The sequence below is a fragment of the Cylas formicarius genome, unplaced genomic scaffold, assembly GCF_029955315.1.
Source record: "Cylas formicarius isolate icCylForm1 unplaced genomic scaffold, icCylForm1.1 PGA_scaffold_10__41_contigs__length_53128322, whole genome shotgun sequence".
NCBI classification, from domain to species: domain Eukaryota; kingdom Metazoa; phylum Arthropoda; class Insecta; order Coleoptera; family Brentidae; genus Cylas; species Cylas formicarius.
The window spans coordinates 21,312,171-21,325,009 of record NW_026844214.1 but is presented as its reverse complement, the minus strand read 5'-3'; the positions used below and the strand labels follow the sequence as shown (position 1 = coordinate 21,325,009).

General features: G+C 33.5%; 1 protein-coding gene across 1 annotated transcript in view; it reads left to right on the top strand.

The window, feature by feature from the left end:
* The window catches only part of LOC132700937 (nephrin), a 746,572-nt gene that overhangs the window by 700,031 nt on the left and 33,702 nt on the right, over positions 1-12,839 (top strand). The window contains exon 5 of the mRNA XM_060668540.1: positions 6,585-6,730. Coding sequence (XP_060524523.1) covers positions 6,585-6,730 — 146 coding nt within the window. The remainder of the gene's footprint in view (positions 1-6,584; positions 6,731-12,839) is intronic.

Below are 12,839 nucleotides of genomic sequence, written 5' to 3'. Positions count from 1 at the left end.
CTATGAATAGATTTAACAAAATCATTTCATAGAGTGAGATTACATGACGTCATTGAGCTGCTAAAAGAACGAGACGTAAACCAAAGGACAATAGACATCATTCGGGACATGAACAGCGGAAATAGCACGTATGTAAAGGTAAACAACGAACTCTCCAGTAAAATACAGTATCAACAGGGATCAGACAAGGAGATAGCCTCAGTCCACTACTCTTCAACATTATAATGGACGAAATAATAAAAGAAGTCAAAACTGCAGGCAGAGGATACAGAATGGGAAAACATGAGTTTGAGATAATTTGCTACGCTGATGATGCGGTTGTGATTTCGGAAGATGAGAATAATCTGCAAAAACTACTACACAGATTCGAAACAGCTGCAGGAAAATTCAATATGATCATATAGACACAGAAGACACAATCCTTGACAATAGCGAGAGAACCCAGAAGATGCAAACTGGCAATTTATAATAAAAGTGTGGAGCAGGTTATGTCTTTTAAGTATCTAGGGGTTAACATCACGAGCAATAGGAACCTGAAACAAGAAGTAAAAATGTAAACAATAGTAGCATCTAGGATATCGGGATTCCTTCGAACCGTGATATGGAGGAATAAATACTTAGTATCGAAAGCAAAACGCGGATTATAAAACTTGTGTTAGACCAGTTATGACATACGCCATAGAAACGAGGGCGGAGACTGCAGCTGCTAAACAGATTCTTAGAACGACCGAGATGAAGACATTACGCTCAATCACAGGCACACAAGCGCTAAGAGACAGAATAAGGAGCAATGAAATTAGAAGAATGTGTGACGTTCCGGATATAGTGAGATGGGCCAGAACTAGAAGAAGAGCATGGAGAGATCATGTCAATAGAATGGAAGACGATCGACTGGCGAAAATCGCAAAGGAAGAGAGACCCAAGACAAGCAGCCCTCCCGGAAGACCACCAAAGCGCTGGTATGAGAGCTGGACCTCGGAGTCACAACTTAGGCTGTGTGTTGCCTCGGCTAGCCAATCGGAAATAAACAACAACTGATGTCGTACTTTCTATTTTCCATTCAAAACTGAATTACACGCTTACACATTTGGTAATTTAACAAGACAAATTAACAAAATAATACTCGCCAAATGAGCGCGTAGCGTATCCCGCTACCGTCTTCTTACCCCCCACAGTTACTCATTTCGCCGTTCTCACTCGTCTTCTTCTTAACTTCTGACAATACACTGTACCACAAATACAACTAGGACAAGGTATTGGGCGCACCACAGCTGCTTCCTTGAAAACACAAGACATAGTCTTAAAATAAGAAGAAGAAGAAATTTCATCCAATGGAACACCCTATAGAAGACAAAAAGCACGAAATTTTCAATCCATTCTACTGAAAATTTACAAAATTTGACAGTTAATGGGGTATTATTAATATATTCTGAGATAGTTTGTGAATCTGTTTATTTTTTATCCACAATGCGGTGAAATTATAACAAGAACATGGGAAATAAAATAAACGAGAATTAGTTTTGAATATTACAAAATAATTTAAATTAAAATAATTAAAGTTATTGAGCATAATGCGTAATTTTACCAAAGTTCAAGCACAGAACTCACAGGATTATCTAAATAGAATTGGATTTTGTAAAACGTTTCTGATCTTTACCCCAGATGATCTTTACCTAGGGAGAGCATTTTTAACAGACAAAATAAACATTATTTGTTATATATTGTTAAACATATCGGATACCAAGAAAAATTTTCTTTTATTTTTGTTGATGTTCGGATTGAGATCTTATTGCATTTTTTTAAAATTTTCAAACTTATTCAAACTTTGCCCTATGACTTCTCGACATCCAAACCTGCTAGTCGAGTGGCTGTACCAAATTTTTGTCATATGTTCCGGTTTATGGAATCTATGTTAATTTCTTTGAATTATTAATTTTGTAAACCTCACTACTGTTTGTCCTCTCAAAAATGAAGCATTACTTTCTGAAAAATTTCTGCAAACTTTAAAATCAGTAGTAGATTTTTCGGACAACCTATCGTTGCAAAAATCGCATGATGGTTTCGACTAAAAGTAAGTAACCCGATCATACAACTCTGGTTTTTATTTAGAATGTAATTTAAAGAGGAACGTTTACAAAACAACTGTACCGTTCAGAAGCCAGTGGCCAGCATTTGCAAATGCAATTTTCTCGCATTTGTTATTTAGCGTGACTACGAAACTTATTTTTGCTCTACAATCAATAAAATTATTTTGTGATTTTTGTTCATTGCTCTACATCAGAATACACTTTATTTTACTGTCTGCACGTTCTTGCCATTATTTGGACACATCTTTCGTGAAAAATAAACTAATTCATGAAATCTTTTTTTGAGTAGTTCTCCCTTTCACCCGTTATGATCTTTTCGGAGACTTTTACAATAATAATAATAAACCATGGCAAATATGACAATTACTCCAATTTTTACAGAAACTCGCTATTACTTCGGTGTTCTTAATATTTAGGTATAGGAACATGATATATCATTTGACGAGGTTTTTAATTTTTTTCTAGAATAGTTGATAAAATACACCGGTATTTATCATTTACATAAAACCAAAATTTCAGCTCTCTAGGAGTTCAAATATGGCTTGTTGTTTTGAACACAAAAGTCGGGAAAATAATTAATTTTTCAAAATTAACAAAAATGTGAAAGTCCAATAATATTCAACCCATTTAAAATATAATAACTGATTCTACTTTTTCGAAAAAACGGCCACGTCGTATCGCTGAACATATCCTTAGGATACGATATTACAAAAAGGATTGTTCTTTAAATTTAAATTTTAGACATATACAGGGTATTTAAAAAAAACAGTTTTATACTTAATGTTTGTCACATTCTGTGAGAATTCCCCTATCTTTTCGAAGTGTTCCCGCAAATTTTAGTTTTAATTGCGCACCATATAATGTTAATTATATATCATAAAAGGATGCTAGATGCGCACGTCCAAAAAATTGAGAATCTCTCGTTCTGTGCGATTAAAAACTGGTTTACCACCTCAGTTTTCCGATCAAATGTTCAAAAATTTAAATTGTGTAAGTGGAGGAGGAGACTGTATACGACCCAGGTGCGCCTCTGGGAGAAGAAAAAGTCACGGAAGTGAAGTGCATTGAGATTGTGTGGTTTTAAATTTTCAGTTAATATAAATTAAAAATCCAGCGCTTTTAGTTATGGTTCCGAGAACCTAACACCCAGCATTTTCCTTTTTTTAGTTACATCTGGATTTCTGCTTCGTTGGGTGTTGTTAAATTGAACTTGCTGACGTTTCGCCAATCATCCTGTTGGCTGAAACAACAACCGACCCAGGACGAATGCATTTGCATGCAGAAGATTCTCTGGAAGTTTTGTGGATTCTGTGGAAGTTTCTTTGAACAACTAAATAAAAACTCAATATCAGGTGTTTCCTCCCATGCATATTATAATCGATTGATACCGACGACTTTTACTTTAATCTTTGTTGATCGATATTTGTCCAAATTGCCCTGGTAATGTTTGCTACATCAACACATTAGCAGGTCCAAGATATGATCTGGTATTATAAAATTCCTCTTGTAATCTGTAGAAGTTATTCATTTGATATATAATTTTGTATTTCTTTAATAACTGAGATATAGCCTTGAATGAAAGAAGCAAGATGCTGAGCTATACATTGACTTAAACAGAATGTGTTAAACTTAAATTTAAATAAAGTTGTTTTTCTTAATATGTTTGAGTTTATATGTATTAAAATCCAGTCGGCAATTCGCGACAAAACGGAGTTGACCCAAATTTTAGTGGTCCGTGATTTTAATACGACGTTTATATTAGAGCGATAGATGGTTTATGTAAACCACCAAATTTACGTTTCGTTGACCATTAACGTTTAACCTGTAATTCACCGTGAATCGCCATATATGTCTGTCAACTTTGGTAAGAGTAAACGAAACATTTATTTTCTTTTATTTGATTATAAAAAATTCATTTCAGCAAACCTTCGCCATGATATAAATTTCAGCGCGCGATCGAATCGTCGCGGTCACAAAAAATAAAAAAAAAGTTTCCTGTCGAAAAAAAATTTTTTCGTCGAAAAACTCCAAGCAAATCCCATTAAACGGCATTGTTCGCTGGTGAAATATGTCATATCTCGGCCATTGTCGGACGTAATAATTGTTTATTCACCCGTCCTGCTTCAATATTGCAACACGCGCGTAATTTATAGCAGGTTAATATCAATTAATCTCGATTACATTCGTTCACAGCGAGCGACATGCAGCTATACAAAATCGCGTTCCGGTGATGCTGAAGCTGCTTCAGCTTCAGCGTTATTTTATCGACAACGGACGGGCAATACGTACGCGTACCGCGTGTGCAACATCATCGATTTCGATGTGCTTAGATGTGCAATTGAATTACGACAACGCCGATTATGAAATTACCGAACGGTGTACGTATCAATCAATTTATGGCTCTTTTATCAAAGTTTGGGCCGTTGCCGTGATGCTTCCGTCCACGTACCACATTATTGCAGAGCGCTGAAGATAATGACTCCGTTTGACGGTTTGAGTGCTATGGAAAAGCTGACAAAATAACGGGCCGAATGACTTGGTGGAAAGCAGTTCATAATAATTATTATAAAACAATGATTAGGACCATTAGACCTTTTGGGAAAATTTGGTCGCAGAGGTTTTTTTTGACTTTCCTCTATCGAACTAAAATATTTTCAGTGCCCGCCTGCTCGATTGTATCGAAAAATAACTGTACCTGGCTTGAAAACTTATTATAAATCTTAGAGGCAAAGAATATGTTTTTTTTTGGTGGATCTTTCAATTGATCGAAATAAACACATTTCTCTAGATATGTTATATATGTTAAATATTTTAACCTGAGTACCTCAGGGTTCGAGCCTATTTGACGCTATAGATCCGAATCCACTAATTACAGCATTTGCAGATAATATTTCGTGTTTAAGATAACTCTGTATTAGAGGGAAAGTGATTGCAATAACTTGATCGAAAAATTTATTAATTTGTTAATATCTCTTCTTACCTAAACTCCCTCTTACTTTTAATAACTTGGAAAATAAAATAAATACGTTCAAATATTTAAAGCGTTTCAAAGTAATGTTAAAAAAATATATTAGAAAAACTCATTCTATTGTATTATTGAATTCATTTTCCCATTTTAACTGACGCACCTCTTTAATTACTGTATCCAAAAAATGTAAAAAAAATATCGAATATATTTCTTATTCCCAGAACAAACAGAATCCATCTGAGTCATCCGGTTTTTGATCTATCAGGATTTTGTTAACTAAGTTCAAAGCTCTTGAGAAAATTTATTGTACAATTTTTTTTATTAAAAAACTCACTTAGATACATTCTCCCATTCAATCCGGTTTTAGATCAAACAACAAAGTCACTGAAAACATTTTTAAAGCACAAGATGATAAAAATGTAACGTGTTTATTTTTAATAAATTGCAGTAGGGCTTTCGATACGTTGAATCAAAAAATATTCGTTTGAAAATTTGCTTATTTTGTATTTGGCGAATGAGGTCAGAGCTCACAAAACAACGAAAGCTCATTAAATACTGTGTTCTTTCCTATCTATACAGCAGATTTCTAAACCACATTAGAATATAGTTCTAGACATCGATTTGCTGATGACAAGCAAACCTACATTTAATTTCCCGACAAGACATTTGATTTTTTTACTGCTGCTGATAAAATAAATATTGATTTAATAATATTGTATTGTGTTTGGCCGCACACTCCTTGGTTTTTAATAAAAATAATTGTTTTTGGAAAAACCTCAAACCCCCTTAACTTAATTTTTAAAATTAAAATGAGCAAGAAATCTTTCATATGTGGTAACGATCTAACCAAACCAGATCAACCAAAACCAAACTAACGAAAATAGCTACTCTAAACTAAGACATTTGTAGGAATTTTTTACTTGAACATTTCCGCTTCATGTATAACTCATTGTTTCAATCCACTTAGTAAATAAGGGCACTATTTATTAATTTATTATTTACATGAGGTGAGAAAAAAAGAAGGCTGAGCCTTTTTGTGTATACTATATGAGACAAATTTATAACAAATATAAACGGCTTTCGCAATCTGTGACCGAAATAAAAAACAATCATGTTATATTTAAAAAACTGCAACGTTGCGTCGTTCAAAATATTTTGGTTCAACGGAGCAGAATCAAAGTTTCTAATAACCAATTTTTCAAAAACCGACCTCTTGGTTATTATGTCTGGTCATGGGGTATTATAATTGACAATGGTACGCCAATCATATTGAATTCTAATAAATATCGTAAATTAAGTTATTCTGCCTTTTCTTTTTGGCTTATGAAGAACTACAGAATTAATTAAATAGGAACTATAAATTCCAAGTATCAAAAAAATTGAACCGAACACAGAAATGGGAATACGTTTTCATTTTTGGGAACGTGTGCATATGTAGAGATGTAAATTGGAGAGACTGCAAATGTCGAGATAACCGGCACATATAATCCTCAGCGTTTAGTCTGAACCAGGACTGTTTTCGTTTTCAGTTAAGCCGCTGACTATAAACATCCTGAGAACGCAGAGCCCGCTGGTCGCGGACAAGAGATACGAGGTGTCCTGCGAGTCGGCAGGATCGCGTCCCCCGGCGATAATTACGTGGTACAAAGGGAAGAGACAACTACGAAGGACCAAGGTATGCAAATCCTTTTAGATATTTCGAATTAATTAGTCGGATTTGGTAAGCGGGAAGTGTAAATATGCTATGTTTGTCCCGAATGTTTATTTGACTTTGAAGAGAATTTTGGGGGTTCGCTTTCGTTGGTCAGTTTTAGCAAAGAAAACGGAAAGAAATTCGTTAAATGCGCTGTCGTCCGTCATGATCTAATCCCCCGTACAGACCTTTCCTATCAGCTACCAGGTAAACATTTTCATATCTGTAGTATTAGTTACGATTTTTACTAGATTTTTTTTTTCAAGCAAATCTTTCGCAACAGTTTTTTTTCTTTGGAATTTAGTAATTGGAGTGTAAATTCTGTTATTTATACAATTACTTCATATTTTGTCGAAAGCTTTACTGTCTGTGTCTGTCTGAAACTGGATCGTAAAGCAAGTTAAGTATTAATTACTTGAGGAATTCTAAAAAATTCATAAGCCTGGGTTAGCTATTTTACATCGTTTAACATTTTTATTTTTTTAAGTTAGAAAACATGGTCCTAAACTAGATTAAGTATTTTTCTCTTCTCTGGATATGATGTTTGCAAGCCGATTCGTCAGCAATTCGTTGTCCACTGTCCAAAGGAAAAATGCCATATGAGAGGTGTAAACATGAACAGTCAGAAGGCAATTCGGATGTTTCTTGATACCGATAGCTTAAATAAACTTATTAACCTTACAGTGAAACTCTCAACATTTTAACAAATAAAATAACATGTCAAGCTACTTTTCTCTCAAAAAAAAAAAAACGAATAAACTTGTTGTGCTTACCTAATGACATTTAGGTTTTCTGAAAAAATAAATGAAATTTAAAATGACTATGGTACAACCAAATAGTCCACAATGTCTGGAGGAAATCAACCAAATTACGATTCTTGAACAAATCAAAATTGCCACAAAAGTGCTAACTCAATAAAAACATGTGGTGGAAGAAATGTAGAATATTGAATTTCTTAAATTATAATTCCTCGCAGCCTAGTGATATTATTTCTAATTAAAATTAATTGCTAAACCTGGATAGACTGGAAAGTATTCAAATTAAACAAAAAGTAACAAAATTTTTCAAAGAAACTTCCGCAGGCTACTGTAATACTATTTACAAATCTTCTGGATTTCTTCTGCGCCGGTTGTTGATGAGTCGCCAGCTAGTTCGATTCATTGACAACCGACGCAGGAGGAATCCAGAAGATTTTTAAAACTTAAAAATCAAAATGTCTTTTTGGTTCGATCATATGTAGTGCATATTGGGTGAAATGTCTATTGGTTGCAAGACTATTAATAGTAATGCACTGGTTAATTTCAGAACATGTTTTAAAATTATTTTTACTGTTTTTTTTAATCTATTTTTTAATATAAAAAACAGTGAAGGAGGGTAATTAAATTGTAACAAAAGTAGATTTTGTTTAAAAAGACAAATCATCAACCTATATGTTTGACAAAGATATTTTTTTTAGGAAATTACCACATTTATGTATTGTTAATTTCTATTCATATTTATCCATATAGGTATTACATAAGTATAATATAGCAAAACAGACTGGTAATATTTCTGCAGAAAATTTTACACCACTAGCCTTTAACTAATCAAAATTGGCAGATTGCCATAGCGACGCCTGTGTTTTATAGGAAATCTCCCTCCCCCACCATTGCCCATGCATATAAGTTTCAGACTCAATAAATAATGAGTCTTCTCGTGTTCATTTATTACAGTTTCTATTCTTCCTGTACTTTTCTATCTCTATATCTTCGCGCATAAGTCAGTATATTTTGGAATGGCCCAATTCCAATCATCTCCGACCACATTTACACTATTCAACGCTAATGTTGATCTTAGATATGCTTTGACGCAAAAGAGTCCTACTGTTGAAGCTTTGTGACCCTTTTTGCAGTTTAGTCTCTTTTACTACTGATGGTATTTTTGGATATACCATGCAATATTTATAATATATGGTTATAGTCGTAAGAGACGTTACACCTGAATTGTAATTAATTTGATTCTCTCAATTTTCAATCCGGAAGTCTTCGCAGTGCTGATATGTGGTTGCGTAATAGCAGCCACTGCGAGCTAGGCTTCGCCACTCAGTCATTGGTATTGCTTCTTAAAATATTTTCTTTATTTATATCATTATTTATGTAAATGTTGATTTGGCAATAAAAGGCATCGTTATTATTATTATTGTTGATTTAACGATTTTTAGTTGTGGTGGTCACGTCACTCGTCACTCAGTGAATTTATTCATTCATACTGTTTTGCAAAAATGTAACCGCAAACTAATGGTCGTAAGAGAAGTGTAGTGCGTAACACATTTATAAATTTCTCTGTTCACTAGTTTATTAGACAACGTTTATTAAGTTGCGGTCCGCTCGTACCTAAATAAACTCATGACTAAAATGTCGTTTATAAAATTTGTTGCTTAATATACTATTTTCAATCAGTTTTAATCAAAAGTTGCCGAAAATCTGCCGGGAAAAAATTTGGTCTCAATACCGTGCAAATTCAAAAAGGTCATAAAAAAGACGGGACACTTTTTTAAACAGAAGTTTCCAGAATGTGAAAAGGTTCGCAGAAAAAGGGACAAAGTCCTGAGGCTTTATTCTGGCAATAATCGGATGCAAATTAGAGTCCTTTGAAGTCTCCCAAATAACAAACGAACTGATTGATGAAGGATACGAGAAGTCAAATAATAAAGGCCCGTAATCCCTGTGTGTGGGCGTGTCGATCCGTTAAAAGAAGCCGACGTGCACCGGCTTCTTGATTTATCCCGTCAATCTCTTTTATATCGGAGGTTTCACGGTTTAAAAAATTGATGCCGTTCGGATCCATTCGTTTGACATCAGATTTTATATTTATCATTATTATGTATTATCGGTGTAAGCCCGCGCATAAATATTCGATTTTGATCCACGACTAGATCCAATTTTCCATTATTTTCTCCAACTGAACTGGATGCCTAAATTCCTAACGTTTTCTAATTGTTATACTTGGGATTACAAAGTGTAAATTGTAATGGAATTTTATACAAAAACTTGAAAGATAACGAAAAAGTTTTAAAACAATTAAATAAAAGTTGCTCATTACATTGCTTAACTGTTGTCGCTACGATCACAAAGCTCTTCTCGGGTCTGAGGGTCTTTTAGCATAGTATATCCACAGAGAAATAAATCAAGGGGCCTAACGTCTCTGTGGTCCAACGAATAGTAAAATTTTAATTTATTAAGTTATAAATGTAAATTGCACCGTTAATCTGAGGAAACTAGCAGCATTCCAATTTTCATAATGAAAGGTATGGCCTAGGAATTTAGTCTTTTCAAATGCCATAGCAACATTAACTCTTGAGGAGTATTGTCTCTTACCGTCTGTCAACGATGTAGTGTCAAGATAAAAATGTAGCTTTATTCATACATAAAATTATAATATATATATATATATATATATATATATATATATATATATATATATATATATATATATATATATATATATATATATATATATATATATATATATATTTTAAATTCAGAATTATCTTGCAACCATAAATAATTAAAATCTTACCTCGGTATATCTTCAGTTTTGGTTAGTTTTATAATAAATTGCCTATCGAACTGAAGGAGATATCTAGTCGAACAAAATTCAAATGCACTCTTAAAGACAAATTGCTACGCCTCGCCTATTACAATATTAAGGATTTTCTTTCTTGTGATACCTTTTAATACGGATTCGTTATGTTATTTTTTATATATTTGTTATTTATCTATCAGTATTACTTATTATTATTAATTCACTAATTATACTAAGATAATTTTATACTTTTACATTCGTATTATGCTGACAATATCCAACACTTGTAAATCAACTCTTATGGAAATAAAGCTATCTTTATCTTTATCTTTTAGGCGTCTGGAGAAATGCTTGTTTATGTAATTTCTACTGCCGCATATCATACTTCCTTTCATGCGGATGGTCATTCAAATATTGAAGAATCATTTAGCTTAGGCCAACGTTCTTGATTTCGGTTCGAAATATTCCCAAAAAACATGATACAAATTAGATATAAAGAAATAAGTGAAGAACACAAACGAATACTCAAATATTTATAACACTAAGAATCGTATTCCATTAAATTGTTAACTCCATAATTCAATCAAATATTCGCAACTAGGGCTTCTTGAAATAGTATATTATGCAACAAGTATGGTAAACGACATTTATTTGGCACGAGCGGAGCGAGTGCTTAATAAACGTGTTACTTACTATGCTTTTTCTATTACCGTTAGGTTGTGGGTACATTTTTGCAAAACAACTCGAATGCATTTCCTGATATGACCGTCAGAATTGACAAACGTCAAAATTAAAGCCGTGCGGTAAAATCACGAAAATGTCCGAAGTGGTTCAGATCCGTGGGAAACAAAACTGACGTGGTAAAATGAAGCTTTCCTCGCGCTAGATTGGCGTGTTAGATATTTTACAGAAGGGAGTAGAACGGTTGTCTTGGAATTAGATTAATGCAGGTCATCGGCGTATGGAATTTTAGAAAAATAACTAGTCAAAGGTGGGTATTTTTATCTGAAAATACGTTACGAAATACATTAATTCTGATTCACTTTCATTAAAGATTTTGCAAGTATCCACGAAATCATTAATTTTAGTCGACTTTCATAAATTTAAGGATTCTACACAAAATTGTTTCTCTTTTAAAGCTAAATTATTTCTAATATTTTTGAGTTGAGCTTCTTCTCACAGTTCGCCAGATGATACTGGTGATCACTTTGGCTTTAAGCATAGGGAACCTTATACATATTAGACAGAATTGTGCGAAGAATTCTTTAAGTCAATAATATATGGGGAATTCTATTCGAACGAACTGCTGAATTGTCAATTCGCAATATGACCGCAGGTCCCATAAGTTTTATAACAATTCTAGAGGATGGATGAGGTAGACCTCTTTTACAGCCTCTAAGGTTAAATTCATTTTTCTTAAATGAAAGTCCACTTGCATTTATTATTGATGTATTTATCATTTCATTTAACTAAAAAGTTCTATAGTTTTGTTTAATGGTTTCTTTGTTTCTGCATCTTATGCATACTACCTAAAAATTTGGTATGTCTCCTAGCACGGCGCCTATAGGCAAAACATCTCTTCAATAATAGTAAAAACTCCAAGGAAATTAGCATATTCACCTCAATCTGGAGCTCTACTAATCTGTTGTCGTTTCTACCACAAAAATTTAATATAATATTCCTACTTAAATCTAACAAAATGAAAATGCTTAAATTTATCGCCAAAGGGATCCGCCGTGGTAATGTCAAACATAATACTTTAAATTATACGCAATTAAACTGTCACAAACTTTCTGTAGATTTCTTACTATTGACGTTTGCCACATTGGCACCATGGAAGCTGACGACACAACTGCTTTCGATTTTAGATACTTCACAGTTTTCATGGTTAACATCGAGTAACAAATTTGTAAAATTTGGTGGAAAGCTAACAAAAATTAAATATGGCTACGCGAATCAGTTTTTTCTTCACCACTGGCAGACGGTAGAAGCCAATTATTTTTTGCACTTACTTACAGTTTTGATACATTACAGACGACTTTGTCGCATTGCAAATTTCTAAATGTCTACACCACAAAATTACTTCTTTGAAGCAAAATTACAGCGACTGACCAAAACGGTTTCCATCTAGAAATTGCCAACGGGATCCTCCCCGTTAATAGGATTTATCCGTCGTTAAATGCACCCTATGACGAAACGTACGACGCAGAAGAATAACCTCTGAGATGGCTGCATCCTAAATTAAATTTTAATTTTCCACATGGACCGCTGACGAGAACGCCTTATTTTCCAAGACAAAGCGTTTATTAAAAGTGATAAAACCTCTTAACTGTATTCGCTCCAAAAGTAAGGCTTCCATTTTTCTTTTTCGTTTTCACCCGGCTGCTATTTTGTTACGGACATTAAGCATAATAAATTTTATTTTTTTTAGAAGATGTCATAAGCAAACTGCGCTTTACTTTAGAGCCATTTAACCGGTTTTTAATTTACTAATGGTGGAGTTTTTTCAATTTCTTTTATGTTGTGG